Raw genomic sequence first — 20204 nt, 5'->3', positions numbered from 1 at the left:
AGAGTCATACTTCACAGGTCAGTTTGTGTCTCCTCCTGCTCTCAAACAGTCCAGGCTTGTCTAACTGGTTGAACTGGTCGCTGTGCTTCATGGTCTCAGGATTAGTGTGTTGTGTGGCGGGCAGCTGGTCACTGGTTCCCAACTGTGCAGACGAGCAGCGTGGACTAAGTGCAGTGTGCACGGCTGCAGAGATCAAACAGAACGTATAGACCGACATGAAATAAGATCAAAGACTTTTAGCTGAGCCAGTGATCATATCGAGGTCCAAGAGTCCAATTAGAGGAAGGATTTTTCTTTTCTCACTGAGGATGAAGACGGAGATTTATATCAGAAATGACAGGCGGTGAAGATACTGCAGGTCGGGCTAAGCCAGCGCTGTGCTGCAGCTGCAGAGGAGGAGGAGGAGGAGGAGGAGGAGGAGGAAGCTTTATGTTGAGGAGAGGAAGTGAAAGAGGGGACATGAAGACAGAGATTCAGAGAAGAAGAAGGATGGACGCAGAAAAGGAAGGAACAGCCGAGCAGAGAGGCAGCGAGCTCGGCGTCTTCACGGCTGACCTGCTTTCAGTCTGACTCAGCTGAGAGCCAAGCGCCACCTGCTGGACCGCAGAGCAGCTGCATCCAAACACAGCTGCTGTTACACAAGATACGACGTTCAGGAGCGTCTCAGCTACCGCACAAGGACGGCTGGACAGACGCTGAGGACATTTCCTGAACATGTTGTCTGTTGTTTCACTTTGCAGAGCGATCAGTGAAACTGTTTTCAGGGTCTTTTGTCCGTTTGTCCTTCAGCGTGTCTCGAACCATAGAAACAGACCAAACGAGCTGTCCAACAGTCCTCTTCTGGGACATTTTGACCAGTTTTCAGGAACATTGTGACTTAAGTGCTCAGCAGTAGTTTTCTTCACGTTATTCAGTAAAGACTCATGTCTGTCCTCTGATGATGGTCCACCGTCCTCCATCTCATTAGCTCTAACACAGATCTGTCTTCACCACCAGCTGCGTCCCTTCTCTCCTAATTAATCACCATGGTGACGGCTGCCTCGTCCCTCAGCAGCCACTGAGGACGCTCCGCCATCGAGGTTCATGAATATTTAAATGTTTAGTCCTGCGTCTGCGTCTGATTGGTTCGTCCTCTGGGACGTTCAGTTTCTAATTTGTTTGGGTTTTGGAACCTTCAAACAGCCCGAACACCAGACGCAGCAGACGGCTCGGTCCACAGCCGCCGTGACGAAGAACGCGATGATGAAGATGAAGGTGTGTGTGTGACGTACAGCGTCAGAGCCTCTGAATGTGACCTTTCACCTCTCGGATCGTGATCGTGCACAGAGAGAGAACAGATGATTGTCTTGATGAGTGGAGCAGTCGATAGCTGGAGGCTGTTTGTCCGATGGTGTGTCTCAGAGACGGAGACGTTCCTGCAGGTCATGAAGCAGCAGTGAAAGAACCTTCAGGTCAGCGTTTGAGTTCTTTAAGGTCGCTGATTTCGAGGTAAAAGGACAGAATCATGTGTATGATTAAAAGCAGGTGATGATGATAACGAAGCACGGAAACGCTTCCTCATGACCGTCAGCACCTTCAGCCTCCCTGCAGCGGAGGAAGAGGAGGGAAGAGGAAGCTCAGCTACAGATGAAGCTGCAGAGATGCAGATGAACGTCTGATCGAGCCAAAGCAGCCTCTGAATGTCAGGATCCGACCGTGAAGTCTCCAGCAGCCTCCGTGGGAACAAATGAGCTCCATTTGAGGAGTTTATGGAACAAATGTTCTCTGGAAGCGTCGTTTTTCCTGCTGTCAGCGGATGATTCTTGGCCGAAGCGACTGTTGAGGACGATTAGATTAGAACAGCACATCACTCGTCGGCACTTAAAATGTGAAGCGGCCGCTCGCAGCGATGAAGCCGTGAGAATTATCTCCAGCTCTGCAGCTCAGCTCTGCAGAGCGTCGCAGCGTCACTGTTTTGGTTCAGCTTGTTTCCAGCACACATGCAAAATTAGCAGCTAGCTGCTGAGCACGAATGCTAATGTTGCTCCCACGTAGGCGTCTGCACGAGGCCATTGCCAGTCAGGTGGGGTTTTCAGCCTGTGGTGGAGCTCTGCATCCATCTCTAAAGAGCCTGTATGATCTACTAAACCATCAGACCTCCTCGGCTTTGCTAATGTTGCTCCACAGCTGCAGAACGTGACCAAAACACACACTTTATGTCGTTAAATAATGCAGATTACAGCACCCGTCGGTTCAAACAGACCCGCCGCAGCATCAAAAGAGCTTCTGACGCCTGAGCTGCAGAAGATGTTCCACAAACAGGAGGAACAGGATCAATGAGCCGTCGCACAGGGACCAGGGCAGCAGCCGCTATATCTGATGAAACCGCTCATCAGTATGTATCAGTGTCACTGAGCAGGACTCCAGCAGCGGACGTCCCTCAGAGACACTGCAGCTTATCTGGAGGACGAGCTGCTCGGCCTTTAAGAAGTCGGCAGTGTGAATGTCACAGAGACGCCCTCGGTGGCTCGCGCTGCGGTGGAGTGGGAAGTGAAAGGCTGCTGCTCACTGTCACACAGGGGATGGCCAAAAAAGCAGAAATGAGCTCAGAGTTAAACATGCAGGGACTCAGTTTGATGAAGAAGAGGTGCTGACGTTTCCGGAGAAGCTTCGTCTCTGCGGCCGAAACGCCAGCTCGACGTCCACTGCGTCCTTTCACTGGGCTTTTGTTTGTTCTTGTTCAATTTAAACTCGTATTTTGGGTCTCAGAGGATGTGTCCGTCTGTCCGTCCATCTGTCCATCTGTCCAGTCTTCAAGTGCTGTTCTGCTCTTGTGGCTGAACCACAGTTGTTTTGGACCCGTCGGCGTCCTGTGACGACCTGCTGGGCAGGTGTGAACCAAACCTAGTGCTCAGACTCTGAATAACCCTTTGAATTCGTCTCTGCACCAAACCCTCAGCTTGAATGTGATCTGACGTAAAGTCGTGTGAAACTGATGACTTCCATCATGTCGTGGTTCTGAGCGTCTGTTCTCCAAACTGTTGTTAGAAAAAGGCTTTCGAAGGCTTTTTGTTTCGTTTCATCGCCGTCGTTCTTCATGCGGCCGTGTCACCTCACTGGTTGTTTTCACTGGGAGAACATGTCCTCTGGCTGATGTCCCCGCCGTCTTTGGCCTGTGCTGCATTTTTGGTAAATGTCACAGGATTTTCAGTGAATCAGAGGTTTTACACTGGAAGTGATTTCTCTGAGGAACAGGATGAAAATCCATTCGAAGGTTTTTGAAAGTTCTCATAACTCACAGAAGGAAACAGCCTCGGCAGGAAGCGTCTGATCCCAGCGTCCGGCCCCTTAATGGTTTCTGTGATGAGACGAGAGGAGGGCAGGGACGGGACGGGACGGGACGGGAAGGGAAGGGACGGGGACAATTACCGCTTTATTGATCAAAGGCTAATGAAAAAGGAAAGCCTATGAATCACTCACCTCTTTACTGCCTGTAATATATGCATTCAATCCTCTTAGCTCGTAAATGCTTCCATCTACACACACACACACACACACACACACACACACACACACACACACACACACACACACACACACACACACTCTGAAGTGGCAGATCACCTGACTCTTCCTTCTGCTCTTTTCTGATGTGTAATTGATATTTGATGTCACATATTTCACTGTGATGAAGGCGCTCAGGCAGCCGTGACGCCGTCAAAGCGAGTTTTCATGATTTAATTCTTGAGTTCAGACGAGACGTCTCGGCCTGAAGCTGCTCGCTGGAGCAGAATATTTATGGTTTTTGTCTTTTCTGTCTCGTCCGACAGGCTGGAAGGGACGGAGGAGAAGTTCAGGAACAGGGAGAGTCGTCCTGAGGATCTGCAGATGATCGCTGAGCTGAAGGACATGGTGTCCGAGAGGGAGTCCCTGGTCAAGAAGCTGGTGGTAGGTCACCGTGCACCAAGCATGGAGCTCCAGCCAGGAGTGCTTAGCTTAGCTTAGCTTAGCTTAGCATAAAGACCAGAAGCAGCCTGGTTCTCTCCAAAGCTCAAAGGTGTGGCACCTGTAGGGACTAACTTCCTGAGTCTGACACCAAAGGCTAACACGACGGTTCTATTCATGCTGTCCCGCAGCTGTCTCACAGACAGACGTGGAAGGACTGCAGGGATTTGACCAAATTAAACAACTTTGAACTTGTTCTGATTTCACCAGATTTATTTTTGGGACATAGAGAATCTGTCGTCATCCAGCTCATCAGTTTAGGGACCAAAGATGCTGGAGGAGATAAACCAGTGAGAGTAAGGACACAGGACGCAGCCATGAGGGACAGTGTCTCCATCAGTCTGCCTGAAAGACACGATGAGGACCGCTGAAGACCTGAAGCGTTAATGACCAAACAGTCTGAAAGCAGCTAATTAAACAGAGTTAACGGAGTGTTAACGAGTCCAGAGGACAAACCGTGAGACAGACCGAACGTGTCTTCGTGTTGTCTTCGGCGTGCTCTCGTCAAACAACAGTAAAATGTTCTTTGAAGCTTTAGTTAAAGAGCGTTACTCATTCCAGGTCTGTGAGACAGCGTGAGGTCTGATCCCCTTCAGCTCATTAACACTGATCTTCACTGGGACACAGTTAATGTGGCTCCGCTGCACTAATCACATGAAGGTGACTTCATAAATCAGCTTACGCTCCGTCACGGCGCCGCCGCCGCCGCCTTTCAGCTTCCTGTTGTCTAGATGAGCAGCGTGAAGCCGTTTTGAGGCAAAGATTTGACACCAGAGGTCCCAAATCCAGACAGGAGGACGAGCTGCGAGCTGGAGGACGTTCAGAGTGATCCCAGTGCATGTTGTTCAGCGTCCGGTGTGTGTGCGCGTCTCTAAACAGTCTGCTAACCTGGTTTTCTCCTCCAGGACGATAAGAAGTTCTACCAGCTGGAACTCGTCAACAGGGAGACCAACTTCAACAAAGTGTTCAACGCCAGCCCCAACGTAGGAGTCATCAACCCGCTCATTAAGGTAGGCCTCCACCTGCTGGAGCACACCACACAGGGGCGCTGCGAACGCCGCCGCCACGTTTGACGCATAGCAAAGATGATATCCACTCATCTCATTTCATCCGTCAGCGCTGCTCCATCTGAGGAACCGCGGCGCCCACAGCTCATGACCACAGCCATTTTCAAACTCTACTCGTTAAAGAAATGAGCATTTTGAGGCGATTTCAGCCTCCGTCAGCGCGTCTGAAGGTGGAGCTGAGCAGGAAATCTGAAGGTGCCGCGAGTCTGCAGCGAAGGCCGAAGCAGCTGAAGGCTTCACAGCAGCGGCAGAGCAGAGAGGAGCAAAGGGAGTTTACTGAGCTTATCTTTGCAGCACAGACAGCGTCAGCGTCAGGACAGGAAACAGCAGGAATCATGGGAAATGTGGTCCATCACTGGTATGAAGTGGAGGCGTCGACCAAAGTCTTTACAGACTTTAAAGTGTCAAAATCTGAAAACCATCGATCTAACGTTTCCGCCTCGAAGAGGAGCGACAGCACACACACTGCTCACATCCACCAAACTGATCTCAGCTGAGCCGCTCGTCCACTTTAGTTCAAAACAGGTTTTTTGGAACCTTTCATCACATTTATTTGCTGTTTGCGACACTCTGGAAGTGAAACAATCACTGAAACATGAGACATTTATGCATGAACACTAAATATTTGAAGTGAATAAGACACCGTGAACATAACCAAAAACGCTGCCACTGAGCCCCGCCCACTTCATACCAGTGAGAAGAGCAGAAAAAAGCGTGGCCGCTGCGGCGCGGTCATGTGACGCGGCGCATCGCTCAGACGAGAGGCTGTTTGAGAAAAGGTGTTTTCGGGTCTTTGAAGCTCCGCCTGGAAACGGCAGGTTCCATGTGTCCGAGTGTCTGAGCTGAACGGTCCCGCTGCATGTCCACCATGTTGACTTCACATGTTTCTAGATGTCCACTGTGTCCACGTACGTGTGCTGGTTTTGATTTATCGTGTGTTTTTATGGCGCTTCATTCGTCTCAAACCCGCCGGCAGAAACAGCCGCTCGTGCGCAGGATGGCCGGTCGAAGGCTCGAGCCCCCTGGCGAGGGCATGTTCTGCCTCGCCGCTCCCCTTATCGCGCACGCTGCTGGTTTTTAGCACGCGGGTCCGGAGACGAATGAAATGCCATCGTTTCTAAACATGTGAGTGACTCTTCCTCCCTGTTGGTTGGTTTCTCTCTCCTTTGCTTTTGTCAGCGTCACATGTTTCTGCTTCCTCACATTCCTCCTCATCACCTCCATCCTGCTCTGACTGATGCTTTCAGGCTGATTGATGAGTCTTCAGATTGATCATCCACTTCGATCATGTGATCACGTTAGCACGCCGCTCTCTTCCTGTCTCTCATGGATGGACCCTAAGGGCTCTCCCTGTCCTCCATTTTCCTTTTTTTCCTCCATTTCTTCTTCTTCTTTCATTATTATTTGGTTTCAAACTTCCCTTTTGCTCCGTTTTTGACCCCCATGCCCCTCCTTTTCTTTTTTTCTGTGTAGCAAAAGAGAAAGAATGAGAAAACAGCAGCCGGCAGATTCAGCGGCTCTGCTAATGTCAGGGCTATGGAGGCAGCAGGTGTGGGCGTGGGCGTGGCGGGTTCAGGAAGTGGGCAGCCCCCACTGCCCCCGCCCCCGCCCCCGGCCCAGCCCGGCCGACTAGAGCCCATCCCCAACTCCCCCCTCCACCACCTTGAACTCAACTCCAACAAACCTCTTCCCCCGCCGACCCCTCCCACCGAACCCAAGAAATTCATGAGGTGAGACCTTTTCCGCCCCGACGGGCAGCAGCTGGTCAATCCACGCATCAATCATCCAATCACAGAGCTCCGTTTAATTGGGATTTCCTGCTGGTTAAACAGGTTAAAGCGTCAAACCTTGAATGTAGAAACTGTGTTTTAGGCTGCGTTCTCTCACAAAAGCCTCAGAATAACGAAGCAAACAGCAGAACTTTTGTTTCTGCTTTGAAAAGAAAAATCTGGTGTTTCACATCTTCATCTCTGCAGAGTCTGACTCATAAACCATGAAGCAGCATGAACTCATCGTCATCACCAGCTGCACAGCGTCAAAGAGAAGCTTTCAAACGCTCCAATGTGTTCAATTGACTATTGGCTAAGCCCCGCCTCCCTTAGCTACTGTTGCTGCGCCTGTCAAGCTTGCTGTCCGGCAGCCGTGGATTGACTTCACTGAGATTCATTTTCTAGAAAGTCATTTCTGATTCAACGAGGTCGACAAAAAACTGCGATTTTGTCACCTTAAATGACGCGTAGCTTAGCGGCTGTAGCTAGCCCACTTACCAAGCTAGCATTAGCGACGTGAGTCGGTCAACGTGTTTTAATAAAACGCTGTAACAGGATCTTAAATGTGGACTTAATGGCTCCGTGCAACTCAGTGTGAAACTGTGTTGTTCGTGTGTTAGTGACGATCAGACTGTCCGTTCATTTTAACGTGACCTCGTGCAGACTTAAACGGTTTCTTGTTTGATCCCAATTTGTGAAATTATTTTGTTGCAGTAGCAGTTAAACATTGAGCAAACACAGGATGTACACACAATTATTTGGAAAAAAGTCACAAATCTATCTATTGTAATATATATACATATTATATAATATCATATAATAAAAAAACAATATAACTAAGTATATAAACAGTATTTACAGCAATAAACAGGGAAAAAAATTGCTGCTCAGTTCACACAGCGGTCAGATTTACGCCTTATTGTTTGCATTGTCGAGTGTTTACAAGAGAAGAAGTTTGCAGGACGACAGAAAATATCTCAGCGTACGACTTCAGCTGAGTGAAATCTGACACCTAGCGGCTAACATTAGCTTGAATAGCATCCGGCGCTCACACACAATGCTTTCTTTACACTTTTGCTCTCCTGCTTTTGTTTTCAGGAATGGTAAAAAAAAAATCCCACCTTATTTGGAGTATGACTCGCGCGCTTCCTGTTTACGCTACGATTGAGGTTTGAACTGAGAGACTCAGCAGCATCGCAGAATGTGTTTTAATGAACATTTGAGCAGAACATCAACACTCGGGTCGACCGCGGCTGAAAAGGGGCATGATTTTCTTTTCCCCTCCCTCGTGTGCGTCAGGCTGAGTGCCGTGCATGCCGACAGGCTTCCTCCTCTGTGCAGGAAGTGACACGGCCTGCCGTCCATGTCTGTCGTGGCTTTTTGTTGTGCATTGTGTCATTTTTGTGATCCTTCATCCTCATCTTCATCTGAGTGTCAGCATGTCGCACTTTTCCTCCAAACGAGACTGTTTTTGTCCAAAAGGACGGAGTCACCGACCGTCCAGTGAAGTAGATATTGTCTCCTGCTATCGTGGACTGTCCCCTCTGTGTGGTGCCGTCTCACTCTGAAAACAGCTTTTCTTCTCAACTCTGTCGTCCAATAAAAGCTTCTCTTGTTCCTCGATGATGGCTGTGATTGGTCGCTGTGGTGTGAACTGATATGATGATAAATTATGCGACATGCTTCTCACATGAGTACATGCAGTCTGTGTGTTGCATGTGTGTGTGTGTGTGTGTGCGTGCGTGTGCGTGTGCGTGCGCGTGCGTGTGTGTGTGTGTGATAGAGCATGTTTTGGTTATTGTTTATCCTGCTGCATGTTCTGCTGCTGCTGGCTGCTTTCTGAAGGCTTGGAACGAACCTGTAGTCATGGGACCCACCCCTCACTGTCACACACACACACACACACACACACACACACACACACACACACACACACACACACACAGGCAGTGCAGAGCCAGGCAGTGACAGTATGAGGTCAGATAATATAGATGTGCTTTGAAATGTTTTCAGACTCCATTAAACGACTCCTCGTGCTCCTCCTGCTGCACTCTCTCTGTTCTCCACAAACGTTTGGAGCTGGATTGATCCTTCGGCCTCGACAAGCACTTTCCTCGACTCAGTGATCAGCAGTTTGTAAACGCGACACCTTTAAATTACTGGTTCCTTTAAATATTCATATCTGGAAGACTTTTATGAGACGACAGACCTCATCAGAGAGGACTTCCAGCTCTTACTGAATACTAATCGGAGTCAAACCACAGTGAAAAGCTTCATTTAAAACAGCTGTTCTTCGACTGTAAATCTCATTTGAACCCGTTTTGTTGTTGACCAGCCTCAGACTGGTGCTTTAGAAAGCTCCAGCAGCAGATTTCAAAGTGTTTCCTGACTCTGTTTCACCTCCTCGGGCTCTGTTTTTGTTCTAGCTATGATAAAATAAGATGTGAGTTTACGTTAAACAATGTGCAGGTCGCTGGTTTGAATGTTTGCTAGGTGATAGAAAGCCAAAAGTCAGGAAATTAGAACTCATTACAGCTTTAAAGTCCAACTGAAATCTCAACTTCTGGGATTAAAAGGAAGAAAAAAAGCTTTAATGGAAATTATCAGAAAGACTGGAGGATGGACAGCAGCTGGCAGGCTGAGTTCCAGCAGGGGACAAAGTAAAGAACGCTCACAGAACATCAGGCCAGCTTGTTGTTTGTGAATGCCGCTTAATGTGCAGCAGCTGAGAAGCTAATGGTCAAGCTAGCCTGCTAACTTACATTAGCGGTTTTCCCGGTGAACGTTTGTGTGGTGACTTCTTTGGCAAAGCTGAGGTGCAGGACCGGACGTGTGTGTAAGTTAGCTGAGAAGCAGGAAAGCTAATGTGGCTGTTCAGAGACTTCACTGTTGTGACTTTAGAGTGAATAAAAAGTAGAATAATATGCACAAAATGTGGCGTACAGTTTTTGTAATATGAGCACGTTGAATGCAAATGACTGTTTATATTACAGTTAATATTTTGTGGCCTTGAAGCAGAATCCTTTGAGTTGTGACGGTCCAGTACAAACAGGATTTATCAGACTGCCCTTTGGGAAGTCATTGACTTCTTCAAGCATAGAAAACAACAACAACAACAACAACAATAAAATGACCCCCAGAGCTGAAATGTTACGGCGGCGTTACAGGATCTTTTTTTTTTTTATAAGAAGGAGCCAATTAAGGAAGGAGAAGCAGCTCCAGCAGGTGTTCACCTGCTCAGACGGGTCCAGCCAAGGATCAGCGTTAACACTGACGACGTGCAGTCAGATGCTCTTAACAAGCAGCATGGACACTAAAATGTGCTCCATTTTTGAGCTTCCGTGACCACAAAACAGTTTCATTTCCTGTAGCAGGTCACTGTCGTTTCTAACAAACAGGAGGAAAACGTGTTTTCATCAGGGACTATTTTCAGCAGCGGATTAACATTAAAGCCAGTGTAAAGCAGCAGTGAAGGAACATGTCAGAGTCAAGTTGAGCTTCATTTGTCTCCAGATGGGAAACAGTAATAACACAACATCCAAAAAATACACGAGACAATCAAACACTGCATGTAATGTGTTTTTAGCTCTGTACCACAGAAGAAGAAGGTCGACCAGGTGTGAGACAAACACTTCATTGTTCTTTTCATCAGACTTCAGAAAAACCAGATTTATCCTGTGAAACGTTCTCGTTGTTCGATTGATGCTCGACTTTTCCTCCATTTTAACTGTGAAACCTGATTCTGACGCTCGTTTTGGTGCGAGGTGACGGGGGCTTCGCTGCCCCCTTGTGGACAATATATAAATCTGAATTATAAGACCAGACTGACCTTTAAAGCTTCAGTGTTTTCTGATAGTTGGATTACTTCACTGTGTCTGGATGAATAAATGAACCCAAACTTAAATAGCTCCTGTGCAGCCCAGCAGACCTCAGGTCAGTTCATTGTCGTTCAGCAGACAGTGTGTTTGTCCCTGATTTGTGTCTTTCTGTCTCTGGTTTTGTCCGCGGTGCTCCCTCCCTTCACGCTCTGTCCTGAAGCCCTCCTGAAACGAAGGACTCCGCCATCGACTCCCCGGACGCTCAGCGCCAGGAGTGGTTCGCTCAGTACTTTTCCTTTTGATTGACCACAAACCTGCAAACACAAAGGATTCAGCATGTCAACCAAACTTGAAAAAAAAAGAAAAAAACAGTGAAAAAAGAGAAAAATGTTAAAAGTATTTGTTCTTTATTGTCATTGATGGTTTGGGGTTCAGTTCCCTTTAGATTCAGCCCGTTCACGCTGTGACGGTGAACTCGATGTCATTAGTTTTCACTCTGGTAAAAATGTGATGATGATCCACTTCCTGTCGCCGGCTGACGTCAGAGCGAACTGAACCTGAATCCTGAGCGTCAGTCGTCATCACTCCGATCTGATTTGATTGATTATCTCTGATTGTTTCACTGTGGACGAGTTTCTTCTCTTAGTACAGTGACAATGATCATCAGTATGTTTGATGTTTCTTTCGTTTCTTTACTTCCTGACTTATTTTGCAGTTTCTTGGAACTAGAAAAACATGAGTGGTGCATTATCATGCTGCTAATTGCCATCGTTGGACTACAGTACGAAAATATATCTAAAGAAATATACGGTAGGTTATTGTGCTCTCTGTACGTGGGCCCACTGCATCCAGCATCTTAGACTAGGAGCGCTGATCTAAGACCAGTTTGCCTCCTCATTTATGGTGACATTTACATGGACCTGATCCTAGATCAGTTACACTTCTCTGATATGCTCCATGAATACAGGCTCTGATTTTAGGACGGCACCATCATGGCGAGTTTGTTACAGCTGCGTAGGAGTTTCAGCAGATTTTGGTAGAATATTAAAACCTGTTTGTATGGTTGTCTGTCTCAACACAGATATAATGATGTCTCACCAATTTTAAAAACAAAAATAGCATATTTTATATTTATATTATAATGTGTATGCTTAATAAATAATTATTGTGACATTTACTCGTGTTGGTTTGTCGTTTATTTGAACGAATCAGCGTTTTACTGCTGTAGATGTTTCAGCTGGAGCTCATTGAACTCCTTTATCTCCTGTTGCTGCTTTAATCTACAGCGATGCATCAGATTCTATAAGATCATCACGTTTGCAGCGCGGCCGTCCTGTGAGAACCATGTAACTCCAAAAAGTTTGACGAGCTCAGAAAAACAGGCTGTTTTCAGCTTTGTGGAGATACAAGCTTGTAACTGGAAAGGAAGAGGATGGAGAGTAACTAAAGCTGACAGACAAATGTAATGGAGTAAAAAGTACAATATTTGTCTCTGAGTGGACTAGAAGTCCAAAACTCCATAAAATAGAAATACTAAATGTACAAATATGTCATATACCTCGTACTTCAAACCTCAAGTACAGTAAATATACTTCGTGACATCCTGGAAGAGGAGATAATGAAAGAGGAAAATCACAAACCCACATCTTACAGTATCTACACCAGACCCTTCCATCGTTTCCTGGGTGATTTAGATGAATATAAACGTAGAATTATTTTGTTAATTGTAATTAAAAGTGCAGATTGTTAATTTACCCGCACGCAGAGGTTTCGCCTGCAGTTCTGAAAGTGACCGGCAGAGGGCGGCGGCGTTTTAATCATCGCCTCATACTGGCCCGCACAGCGGCTGAACCGGAAAATAAACAAACACTGCATCCGTTCCTGTGCGGGCAAAACATGGCGGCTACGGGAGCCGGGTCTCCGAGCCGGTTGGTCCAGTATGTTGTCGTCCGGTCGGATCTGGTCCACAAGCTGGCCTGGCCCCTGGGGGCCGTTATAACTCAGGCCTGTCATGCAGCGACCGCCGCCATTCACCTTCACTACGAGGACCCGGACACTCAGCAGTACCTGGCAGAGCTGGACTCCATGCACAAAGTGGTGCTAGGGGTAAGCGCGACACGTCACGCCAAACTCCATTCAAATATTTGTCACTTATGTGCTGCAGAGGCGAAATCTGTTATTACAATGTACGCATGAACAAATGCTAAGCGGCTCTGGTTAACTGTATTCTTCGGCAACAATACGTTTCCATGAAACGCTGTTTAAATCGATGCTTTTTATTTAAACTGGATTACATTAGCTAACACGGTGTTTTACGTTAGCTAGCTTAGCTTTAGCGGTCTAAAACGTGCGAGTAATGATAACTGAAGATAAGGCGATTTTAAAAGGCCTCAATTTCACGATGAAAAAACTTCTGACTGTTTAAGCTGAGTGCCGAATTGAAAAGTGACTCCTTACAAATATAAAACGGCCTTAAACGACTTTCTAGCTGGTGCAAGTTAGTGCTGATAAGCAAACATATCATTAAATGACAGATTCTCAAATGGAGTATGGAGGTTTTTCTCCATACAAGATTTACGCGACTCGTCTATCTGTCATGTTAGAGCAACTTCATGATAATCTTACATACTGTTGGGTTGATGTTCTTCTTTTTTTATAATGGTGAAGTTTACGGGATGAAACTCTTCTTCCATAGATCCCAGTTGTACAGGACAGAGCTGAACTCACTGTGGTAAATAACGACCTGTCAGACAGTTTGTGTGGAGCTCTGTGGTCCAGTCTGGGATGGTTTCCTGTCAGTATGTGTGTTTTCTCCAGGCTCCAGACGAGGCTGCTCTCTCCGGTCTATCAGAGAATCTCACCCAGGCCGGCGTCGCCCACAAGCTTTGGATCGAACAACCGGAGAACATCCCCACCTGCTTGGCTCTGAAGCCATGTCCTAAAGAGACTGTCCAGCCGCTGCTGCGCAAGTTCAAACTCTTCAAATGACGGCGGTGAAGGACTGGACTGCAGTGCACGTCTGCAGGGAGGACATTCAGAGCTCTTCTCCTCAGTGCAGCCAAGCACCTGTAACTTCCAAGATTAAAGTCTGGAAAAAGAGTCTGGCTTAATTTGTTCGGGCGGTAGAAGGAGAACAGTTTGTTTTGCATTTGAAGACGCAGCTGCAACATGCCATCTGTGTCGTACACAGTTTGACTCCAGGCTCAAATGCAGTAATCTGAAAAACAGTTGTGGTTGTTTAATTACCCTGACAGGAGCTGCACGAGGCCCTGATTCGCAGTCGAGAAGCCTGACGCTCTCCATGAAACAGTCTGAACAGCAGAGCAGAGATCATAATGTTCCACCAAAACCATCCAGGGTTCATCCGCCTTCAGCTGCACTCAGTTCTGCTCTTCAACTGAAAACACATCGTCATAGGATCATAAAGAAATACATCAGCGGCCTTTGTTTGCATGTAACGTGACACTTTTTGGTGTTTGGAAGCAGAAACGATGCCTTCAGGGGACTGAAATAATGAGCGTTTTAACATGTGTGCCTGTGGCCACGTTTCAGGAGGCCGAGCAGAAAAACGTACATTTCTCTGCCTCTTGTAATGAATTGCTCTTCAGCTGCTTTGGGAACAGCAGCCGTGACCTTGTTGCTGTTCATATAAGGAAACATGAGCGCTGCGAAACAGGTCCAGTGACTGTTGGTCTTAAAGCTGGTGGATCAACCACCGTCATCATCACCTGATCTCTCCATGTGACCCAGCACTTCGTCGTATTGTTGTCGCCTTCGTTTTTCTGTGTGAAAGGGTAAAAAATATAGAAGTAAAACACAAAGTTCACTTTAGAATCACTGCTAATGAGACACGATGGTGAGGAAAACATAAGTCAGTGTGTTTATGGGAATCTGATGCTGTTTCCCTGTAAATATGCACTAATATACACCATAAATACTGTGTGTTTGTACTGACCCGTACAGGCTCACGAGCAACTGGCTGTTCTGACATCAGCAGACAATCACAGCATCTGTCAGAGCATTGATGGCATTTGGTTGGGATTACACATCATATATACCAACATTTCCATTAAAAAGAGGTTTGAAGGTGTTGCAGATGAGCATAGTCCTGATGGCTCTCTGCTTTGTCGGCCCGTGAAGTGTTTTAAAGTCCTTTCATTTCAGCCACTTTAAAAACCATCAGGCAGGTCGTTTAACGGCCATGCACAGCGGCTGCAGAGGCTCTCAGACGGGACACAAACTTCATATTTCATGGGACTAAATGCTGAAGTTACAGCCGTGCTTCTCTTCCAGTCTTTGCTGTGTGACTTTAGAGAAGTCATTTGTCTGAATTGCTCATTTCCACGTTCTTCGTTCAGGCTTCGCGTGCTGTTGCCGTCTGTCTCCTCGGCTGACAGGTGTCTCACCTGCCATCTACAAGAATATTGAGCCAACAGAGCGGCGGCATGTGAACTGTGGCTGATTTGCATATTCTGCAGAGGCCACCTGTCACTCATTCAGTGAGTGAGAGAGGTTACCTGAACGTTTTTTTAATTAGGTAACCTGCTTCACCAATAATCATGATATTTGAAAAGCAAAGCGTTTGAGCTCCAGCAGTCACAGACATGAGTCACAGCAGTGAACTTTGAAGTACGACTACACGCTCTGAAGGAATGTAAGTGACCAATTAACATATTACACACAATGTAATTACTTCTCAGAGTATTTCCCAGAATATCTCTGAAGACACTCCCATGCACACGAACTCTCACGAGTGATCTCACCACAGTGCAGCCTGCAGAGGAGCCGAGGATCTGCAGGGCTGGAGCTGAGCACACACGCCAGACATCTTCCACAGTTTCACCTTCTCTTCCCTCAAACAGCTGCACGAGCCTATCAGAGACAACACAGACAGGAAACGAGAAAGGTGCTGTTTGCAGTCCAGGCAAGTCTCCAAAACACGGTCTCATACCAACATTAAATCTGTACCTTACATGGGTGATGGTTGGGCTGACTCTGGGTTTTTAAGCTCGTTTTAAGGCCTGAACGCTCTGATAAACCCACCACAGCACACAGCTTCAGAGCCCACCTGCTGAACACTGAGGAGAAGAGCCAGACGTCACTCAGGAGCTGATGGTGGAGACCAAGACAGAGACAGACGGGGACAGAAAGCTGGACTGACACTGGTCAGGAGGTCAGCTGGATGTAGAAACAGCAGGTGAGTTCATGTCCAGCGAACATCTGAGCGCAGAGAGGAGCTGGACTGATGACGTTTAATAACGGATCAATAAACAGACTGAAGGACAGTCTGATGATCAATAATAGTCTGATCGATAATCCTGATGTGACGCCTTCGGCTTCAATGATGGCACTCTGGACCTCTGATAAACGTTTGTTTTCTCATCAGGACGATTTTATTGTCACGTTTTATCGAGACAGCGGCATTAAAAAGAATCGCGTCTCGGCCTCCGTAGTTAACAACCGCAGAACGTTGTCAGTTTCTGTCTTGGTCATTTGTACCTGACTGCTGTGTTAATTACATTAAATGTGATTTGTGATGGATTTAATAGGAACTCGCGGATCTTATTTGTCAACACAAAGATCTAAATTCTGTTTTCAAGCTCCTCAACTTTTCTGAGAAACACGCAAACAAAACGCTTAAACCGCAAATATCCAGAAAAAAAAACAGAGGCCATGACCTGCAGCTTTAGCACTAAGTGTATTTATGTTGTTAGTTTTTCTTCACGTCTGTCTTCATTAAATACTTTCCAAGATAATTTCCCTCACTGACGATCAGGTCCGAACGAACTACCGACGCTCACAGACGCGCTGAAGGCTCCGCTAACGGACCGCTCCGCAGCGCCGTTAAAACACGCTTTCCGTCCGCGTCCGTGTCGGTCCCCGCGTCTCGTCCCCGGCCCCTGATCGGGACTCGGGTCTCAGTCAGCTCGGATCGAGGCTTGCGCCCGCTGCCCTCCTCGTGAACGCGCCTGACGCTCCGTGCGCACGAGCAGCCCTGTTTGTTTGTGTTGAGAGATTGGAAATGGCGGAGAGCAGAGACCAAAGCGATAACTTAGGTTTGCGAACGCGAGTGCGCCGTCATTGAAACGCAGAAATCAGCCGCAAGTGACCCCCGGACTCACGTAGGATTTGCAGCTGCCGATGGGATACAGGTCGGACGCGGCGAAAAGGGATTTTCGGAACAAGGTTTGGATTTAGCAAGCTGGTTAGCTCGCTAGGCTAACCGTGCTGGCAGCCTGGCGTTAGCTAGCTTCAAGTCGTGTGAGATTTTAACTACGCAGGCTTGTTTGTCAACATAAGCTGGCGTTAAACCGCGAGCCAGCCAGCTAACGTGGAACTTCAGCGCGCTTTCCAAGTGAACCGACGTGGCTTTGTGACATGATCGCCGCAGCTGACCGCAAAATTATCAACCCAAAGTATCAGAGGATAAAAAGTAAGACATCTGACTATTCTTGTCGCGAGCAGTTAAGTTAAGCTGGTTAGCCAAGTTAGCTCACTGGCTTGTTTTACGTGCGCTCCGAGCTGCCCTCTGCATGGGAATTAATCATCCAGCGTGACAACTTCCAGCAAGACGCCGTTGGCAGGATCGATAACTCCACGTTCAGCGGACGACAGACCAGGTAAGCGACCGAGAAACGCATGACAGCATGTCATCCTGACCGTGCGCGAGCCGCCTGGCCGCCGCAGCGGAGCATATGCTGCGGGCCTCCAAACGCGCCTGACTCACTGTTGGTTTTTCCACACAACGCCGCCGCGATCCACCGACACCATCTTCTCGAGCTGAATGCATAACGTGCTCAGCTCGCTGGGACATTTTGCTCCTTTGCCACCTGCAAAGAGACGCATGAGGCTGCTCTTATGTAAGACGGTGCGAACGGCCTCCAGGTGTCGCTGCGGCGCGTTTGATTCACCTGCAACTTGCGTCCGGAACGCGAATTCTTAAAGGGCAGCTTGACCTCTGGGCTCAGTGCAAACAGCCTCTGGTCGTCCTTAGATAAGCTCAGACACAGATCATGGACTGTTTGACAGCATCCAGGTGGAGGAGGTGTCGTCCCTCCATCCGCCTGAATCTAATGGACAGAAATCACATTAAGTGACCTCACTTCCTGTCGTCACTGTGCTCCTGATGCTGCTTCAAGGGTGAATGACTTCATGTAGAATTTTAAATGGAGCGGACAGAAACTGGCGTTTGTTTCAGTACGTTTGAGTTAAACTCAGCATCAAACAGCAGCTTTAATCGAGTGAACGAAGGAACGCGTCCTTAAAGGTCTGTGGGAGGAACTGGTGCCAGTTAAGACTGGACGTCGCACTCTGATTCGCACTGGTTTCTAAGACGTTGGGTTGCTGAAAGCCATTCAGGAATCTAAGCAGTTTGCATTTTAAAGACAAAAGATGATTTATGATGAAACATCACACGTTGTTAAATGGAGATCTTCCTTCAGATCGCTCTCATGAAGGCCAAACGCTTTGTTTGCCGAGTGTCACCCAAACGTGGAACACGACGGCCTGGTGTTCTACTGAGAACATCATTATTCAGAGTTCAAGTTCTGCTGGAGTTTGGTTATAAAGGCCGCTTCAGCGTTAGCGTGACTCTGGAGTCGGACGCTGGAGGTTTGGCGGGTGAACGGCGTTTGAGCCGTTGGTGTCTGCAGGACGTGACGAGTCTCTGGTCAGAAGGTTGAACTGGCCTTCGTTTTCTTCGCCTTAAATCAGCTTCATCTGCAGCGCAGGCGGAAGATGCTTCAGTCTGTTTCATGTCTCTAAGTTTCTTTTAGGTTTTTCTGTTGGATGCATTCATACTTGTGATGCCGCTCAGCGCAGCAGCTGAGGACACTTTGAACTTATGTGATGTGACGTCACGTTGGTTTTATTTATGTAGCCCAAAATAACCAGTCAAGAGAAAATCTTATGATTAACTTTGCTTTTTCAAATGAAGCTGGATGATACTTCAACACCGCTGCTGTTCAGTCAGGTCAGCGTTTTCAAACTTTAAGTTAATTCTTTAAATATCTGCGTGCCCGTCGTGGCTGACTGTAGCTGGCTGATAGCAGCCCGTCTGTTTGTGTAGTGTTGGCTTTGCCGTGTTGTAAGTGAAAGCGTTGTAGCTGGGCCTCTCTGGGCTGAGATGGAGTCCAGATAAGAGCCCAGGAGATAGAGTTCAACGCAGACCCCGCTTCCTCGGTTCAAGGTTTGCTGCGACTGCCTGAGGGCGACCCAGGCACAGCAAAAACACGGGAATGAGAAAGTGAAAATGGTCGGGTTTGTTGTTTAAGCACGTTTTCGAGCTTCAGAGTGAAGTTACTTTTGTTTCAGACGGACCAAACAACACATGCAGTGTTTCCTCAGGACTGTTTCCAGCAGCGGTGCTCGAGTTTTATTTAGCGCATCTCTGACACGAGAAGAGCCTAACACGCATGTTTGTACAGGACATGTACGCTGCTCAGCACGAGCTGCTGACATCAGAGGACGCTGCACAGAGTAAGATCCTGTCAGACAGCCTTCGTCCTGTGGTCACTCAGGCCTCTCCTCCTCTTCTCTCCTCTCTCCTCTGTTTGCATTCGTTCCTGTCTCACCTGTACTACCTGTCGTCCTGCCTCCAACAGAAGATATGAAGTGAAGTCCGTGATGAAGCCCCCCCCACCCCCCCCCGTTTTATCCAGCTAACCTCAGCTGCATCATGACCGTCCTCAGCCTTTACTTCCCTGATCAGTCGTTTCACTGAACGCTCGAGCGTGCAGAAGTTTACGGTGATCACATTCAGGAGAAATGTGCGCCGTGTCGGTCTGTCAGCGTTGGCCCAGAATGACATTCACATATTCACTCCAGAACAAATACACACGTTGAAGTATGTTTGAGTTCCTGTTGGATGTTTAATGAGCACATGTTGAAAACGCTGAAATGATCCAGACTCACGTCCACGCCGAGCGTTCAGGACTGAGACGAGCTCTGCGGAGTTCGATGTTCTGAAGGAGCCCGTCACCAGGAGGTGTCTGCCCCGTCTCCCCCAGTACGACCATGACGGCGGGAAAAGTCATGCTGGGAGGAAACTGGTGCAGATTATTGATGAGCCGAATGGGAAGTTTTGAGTCATGGCGAACTCATTTCAGATAATTAAGTTTTAGTGGTTCTTAACATGCGCGGTCCGTTTGGTGGATATTCTGAGCATTCAGCCCAATAACTGTCCATCAAGACAAAGACAGACAGGAGCTGCTGACCTTTGAACTGTCCCATGTCATCTCTACGTCTTCGCTGAACTTCACTGTAATCTGAAGGTCGCTCTGTTGCCGGTAACCAATAACAGCATAATGGCGTCCACGTCTGTGGTTGTTTGATTTGTAATCCAGCTCGTCCAGACTTAAAGCACAGGTCAGAGTTTGGCGTGTTTGTGTTTGGGACAGCGGTGCTGTTGATTGAACGCTGACGTGCAAACAAGCGTATCAGTGTTGGATTGACTCTGTCTTCACCCAGAATGCACCTGGAGAAAAGATGAAGATGCTTCACCTGATCTTGTCCAGGTGTGGTGGCAGCGCTGTAGTCACCTCCACCTCTCTGGTGTAAAGAGGGGG

At 47.7% G+C, this 20204-nt stretch overlaps 3 protein-coding genes across 5 annotated transcripts in view; all 3 read left to right on the top strand.

Moving 5' to 3' along the window:
- fam184ab (family with sequence similarity 184 member Ab) overlaps nt 1-11815 on the top strand; it is an 87673-nt gene extending 75858 nt beyond the window's left edge. The window contains exons 19-22 of one of the 2 annotated variants that reach the window (XM_070988001.1): nt 3810-3927; nt 4890-4994; nt 6525-6781; nt 10859-11815. In XM_070988001.1, coding sequence (XP_070844102.1) covers nt 3810-3927; nt 4890-4994; nt 6525-6781; nt 10859-10940 — 562 coding nt within the window. In that variant the 3' untranslated portion in view covers nt 10941-11815. The remainder of the gene's footprint in view (nt 1-3809; nt 3928-4889; nt 4995-6524; nt 6782-10858) is intronic. The other variant, XM_070988002.1, reaches the window with a different exon arrangement.
- A 697-nt stretch (nt 11816-12512) lies between these two features.
- On the top strand, nt 12513-16182 carry ptrhd1 (peptidyl-tRNA hydrolase domain containing 1). Its single transcript, XM_070988003.1, has 2 exons — nt 12513-12744; nt 13456-16182. Exons 1-2 carry the CDS (start codon nt 12535-12537, stop codon nt 13624-13626), a joined length of 381 nt encoding a protein of 126 aa, XP_070844104.1. The 5' UTR covers nt 12513-12534; the 3' UTR covers nt 13627-16182.
- A 457-nt stretch (nt 16183-16639) lies between these two features.
- The window catches only part of ncoa1 (nuclear receptor coactivator 1), a 41115-nt gene continuing 37550 nt past the window's right edge, over nt 16640-20204 (top strand). For both annotated transcript variants that reach the window (XM_070988000.1, XM_070987999.1), the window contains exon 1: nt 16640-17258. The gene's annotated coding sequence lies outside the window, so the exon portion shown is untranslated. The remainder of the gene's footprint in view (nt 17259-20204) is intronic.

This window comes from Chaetodon trifascialis, chromosome 19 (assembly GCF_039877785.1).
Source record: "Chaetodon trifascialis isolate fChaTrf1 chromosome 19, fChaTrf1.hap1, whole genome shotgun sequence".
Taxonomy (NCBI): domain Eukaryota; kingdom Metazoa; phylum Chordata; class Actinopteri; order Chaetodontiformes; family Chaetodontidae; genus Chaetodon; species Chaetodon trifascialis.
The sequence above is the reverse complement of the archived record's forward strand: the minus strand, read 5'-3'. Positions and strand labels throughout refer to the sequence as shown.